At 66.2% G+C, this 3,875-nt stretch overlaps 1 protein-coding gene across 1 annotated transcript in view; it reads right to left on the bottom strand.

Annotated features, from left to right (window-relative positions):
• Nucleotides 1–390: 390 nt before the first annotated feature.
• PLXNA3 (plexin A3) overlaps nt 391–3,875 on the bottom strand; it is a 10,171-nt gene continuing 6,686 nt past the window's right edge. Inside the window, exons 19-28 of the mRNA XM_024746201.1 lie at nt 3,818–3,874; nt 3,615–3,740; nt 3,373–3,519; nt 3,128–3,287; nt 2,863–2,966; nt 2,537–2,633; nt 2,051–2,241; nt 1,574–1,743; nt 841–1,053; nt 391–688 (exon numbers count right to left, since the gene is read on the bottom strand). Of these exons, the coding sequence (XP_024601969.1) occupies nt 391–688; nt 841–1,053; nt 1,574–1,743; nt 2,051–2,241; nt 2,537–2,633; nt 2,863–2,966; nt 3,128–3,287; nt 3,373–3,519; nt 3,615–3,740; nt 3,818–3,874 (1,563 nt within the window). The remainder of the gene's footprint in view (nt 689–840; nt 1,054–1,573; nt 1,744–2,050; nt 2,242–2,536; nt 2,634–2,862; nt 2,967–3,127; nt 3,288–3,372; nt 3,520–3,614; nt 3,741–3,817; nt 3,875) is intronic.

The raw sequence follows: 3,875 nt of genomic DNA, 5'->3' as shown, positions 1-3,875 counted from the left end.
CCTCACCTTCCGTGACGGTGGGCAGCACCCGACAGAGCCCATCGCTCCCTCCTCCCTGACGCCCAGGGCGGGGTTGGGGGGGGGTCCTCACGCGTGTTCCGGGACCCGTCTGGCACTCGGGGGCCCCTCCCGAGCCTCCTCAGACTCTGCAGCCGGTCCCCCCTCTTCTTCTCCAGCCAGCAATCCAACCCTGGAGCCGGCGCATCTGTCTTCCCTGACTCTCCAGCCACAAACCGGGCAGGCGGGCTGACCGCGCCTACCTTTGGCCCCAGCCCGTCAACCCAGCCCTCCGTGTGCTCCCAGCCCCTAACTTCTGCCGGACCAGAACTTTGCGCTCCAGCCAGTGGCTTCTCTACTGGGTCCCTCGAATCCCAGCATCTACAGAGCGTGTCACCTGTGCCACCTTAAGGGCCTGGCTGGGGGAGGAACTGTGAGGAGTCCAAGAGCTGGGCTCGCTGGCCCCCACCACGCCCCTGCCTCTGCCACCAGCTGTACCCTCAGAGCCAAAGAGCAGGGGCCCGAGGGGGTGGCACGCACCTCCTGGCGGTACTTGGTAACGTAGAAATAGAGCTCACTGAGCGCGCTCAGGACGTTGAAGTCACTGGCATGGAGACGGGACTGCTCCACCAGGTACGCGTCCATGTCCTGGTCACTGATGGACGCCATCTTGGCGATGTCCCGGTAGTACCTGTTGGGGCCCCGAGGAGGTCGTGCCAGCAGGCGCCACAGAAGCCAAAGCCCCTGCCCCGGCTGCCAGGCCAGCCTCCAGGCCTTCTTCCCTCGCCCAGCAGCCGCGTCCCCTGGGGTCCCAGCCCCGCCTCCCCACACACTGGGGCCCACCTCTCCACCCAGCTCTTGTAGCTGGGGATGTCCTTGGCGTAGAGCAGCTTGTTGGAGGGCGAGTCCTTGCCCAGGCGGTGCTCGGACGTCGAGCAGGAGTCCATGAAGGTCTGGGCCACCACCGACAGGCAGGCGTCCGTGATGCTGCTCTTGTGGATGTCGAAGACGAACTGCGGGTTCTTGATCACGTTCACCCAGAAGCGCAGGGGCAGGCTGGACAGAGGGACAAAGGCCCGCAGCTCCGCCATCTCCCTGCACACACCCTCCCATCCGCGCTCACCTCCGCAGGCCCACAGGCGGCGAGAGTGACACACTGAGAGCTAGCAGCCTCTTCTTTAATTTTCTGCCTGACTTCAAGCAGTGAGAAGTCAGGGTGGACGGTCTTCCGTCCTCAGTGAGTTTCAACGCGCCCCCCTCGCAAGGCTAACCCCGGGACCGGGCTTCTGGTTACCTCTGCCCTGTGTCAGCGGTATCACCAGGTGAGCAGCAGGGCCAAGGGCACCTCTGGGCGCTGGCCACACTACCCACATCCCAGACGCCCAAAGCCCTGGCAGAGCCCGCCTGCGGAATCACACGCACTTGTTCTCTGTGCTCGGCGGCACCATCAGTGCCAGGCCGCTGTCCTCTCCTGCCAGGGTGACCAGCCAAGCCCCCGCCGGCATCCTGACCGTGGTCCCCGAGCCCCAGCCAAGCCTCCTCACGCCCCCGCCCGCGGGCCGGTGCACGGCAGTACCAGTTGCTCTTCCAGGTGTGGCGCACGTCGGGATCGCCGATCTGCCGCTGGTCGGCCTGCTCGTCCAGGAAGTCGAACATGTACTTGATGGCCAGGGGCAGGGCCGAGCCCCGGTGCGCCGTGCTGAACACGGTCTCGAAGAGGTCGTCCACAAACTTCTGCAGTGTGCCCTGCGGGGGCGCAGCAAGGACACCGGCTGACGGGGAGCCAGGGCGGGACGTCCCCACGGCAGGACAGATGGGGACGGAGAGGCTTGACAACGAGCAGGGCTTCCCTGCTCAGCCACCACCCCTCAGACAAGCTTGGCCTCGACCTCAGGGTGGCAGTTCCCGTGGCAAAAGCGTTGAGCAAGTAAGTCCCTTGGGATCGGAACAATCCAGTGGCCCCTTCCCCAGGCAGCCCAGGCCAACCCCAGGGCCAAGGCCAGGCTACAAGGCACGTGCACTAAGGCCAGGGTGGCGCAGGGCAGGCCCACACCTTGGTGGCCAGCAGCCGCGTCAGGTAGATCTCCGAGACCATCTTGCTGCCTCGGTCTCCCTCTCGGTGGTCGGCGTGGTCGTGGTTCTTCACCAGGTGCCACAGCTTGGTGCCCGTCTCCTGGTCGGGCGTGATCATGGGTGCCCGAGAGCGGAGGCTGTCAGGGCTGCTGGCCGTGCGGAGCAAGCTCTCTGGGGCAGAGGGTGGTGTGCCCCTTAGGCCAGTGGGGCCGCACCAGCCATCGCCGTGGCTCTCGCTCCCCTCCATCCCGGGAGCCCTGCAGGCCGAGGGGGTCCGTCTGCTCTCACGGGCCCACTGCACTTCTAGGCTCTAAGGAACTAGAGACCTCCTGAGAGCAGGGTCCAGGGGGAACCGCCAGAGCCAGGCTGGCTGCTCAGACGGGGTGGGGCTGCGGGTTCCCCACGATGGCCGACACAGCCTTGCAGGGCACGGGGCCAGCAGAGACCCCACACCGAGGACGCCTACCATAACGGCTGAGAGAGCGGGTGAAGGTGAAGGAGTTGGCCATGTTGTAGGCTGACACTTGTTTGGGCACCAGTGCCACCAAGGAACCATCTGTCACCTGCAAATCCCAGAGACAGAGAAGGGGGTGATGCAGGAGGCCGAGAAGCCAAGGGGCCCGAGCCACCGCCTGCCCTGGCCCGGCAGGGCACGTGTGAGGCGGCTACCCAAGGGGGGCCTGTGGCGCGGGGGCCAGAGAGGGGAGGGGCCGGGACCCCTACTCCTGTGGCCTCGGGGCAGGGCCATGGCTCACAAGGGCCCTGGGCGTGAGGGGACCTCCGGCTCCTCACCTGGTAGTGGGCCAGTGAGTTGACCCTCTTCCAGTCACACTCGATTTTGGTGGTGACATCCTCGTCCTGGAGAATGATGCGGGCCATGCGGCCCTGGCGCCACTCTGCGGGCCACAGGCAGCTCTGAGGTCCTGCTCCACGAGCCCTGGGACCCTGGGCCCACTGCCCTCAGAGGACAGAGCTCAGGTGGGGAGAGTGAACGCCAGCCAAGGTAACGTGGCCACAGGAGGTGGGGGGGCCCAGGAGGAGAGGGCAGGGGCCTCACCTAGGTCCATGTCCTCAGCTCTGGGACGCTGAGAGTAGGGGATGCCCTTGTACACAGCATCTAGCAGCTTGTCTTTGGCCTGGGTGATACTGTCACAATTGAGAACCTTCACCGGGACCTGAGCGCTGCCCTCGCTCTCCGGGCACACGCAGTGCAGGGTCTGAGGGCGAGGGGGACCACAGGGTGGGTCCTGGGTGAGGCTTCCCCTCAGGCCCGCTACCCTGCGCACCTGGACCCCCGCTCACCAGCGTCTTGTAGTCGATCTGCTGGCGGATGAGCTTGTCCTCGCTCAGGGAGTAGCGCGCCTCGCCTGTGATGGCGTCGATGGGGCCCTTCTCCATCTGCTGCTTGATGGCGCAGTAGAGCATGAAGAGCGGCTCCCCGGCGCACTCCTGCAGCCAGGGCCGGGACACAGCTTGCCGCCCGCCTGCGGCCGGCTGCTTCCTCACGTCCCCTCGCCCCCCGCCTGCCCTTCGAGCGCACGCACCTTCAGAAACTTGTGCAGCAGGAAGGTGAACCAGTTGGTGAGCATCTTCTCAGCCACGGACTCGGTCCTATTTTTGGCTGTGATGTGCAGGGTGCCCAGCCAGAACTCCAGGCCGCCCACCAGCACCTGCAGAGACAGGCGCCGTAAGCTGACCCGCACCCCCGCCCCAGGCTGCTCCGGCAGCCTCCCTGCCCCCTACCCACCATGACCGGCTGCCGGCCCGTCTGGCTGGGGGAGTCGCACAGGAGTTGCGTGTCCGAG

The sequence above is a fragment of the Neophocaena asiaeorientalis genome, unplaced genomic scaffold (genome assembly GCF_003031525.2).
Source record: "Neophocaena asiaeorientalis asiaeorientalis breed wild unplaced genomic scaffold, Neophocaena_asiaeorientalis_V1.1 scaffold2579, whole genome shotgun sequence".
Taxonomy (NCBI): Eukaryota; Metazoa; Chordata; class Mammalia; order Artiodactyla; family Phocoenidae; genus Neophocaena; species Neophocaena asiaeorientalis.
The sequence above is the reverse complement of the archived record's forward strand: the minus strand, read 5'-3'. Positions and strand labels throughout refer to the sequence as shown.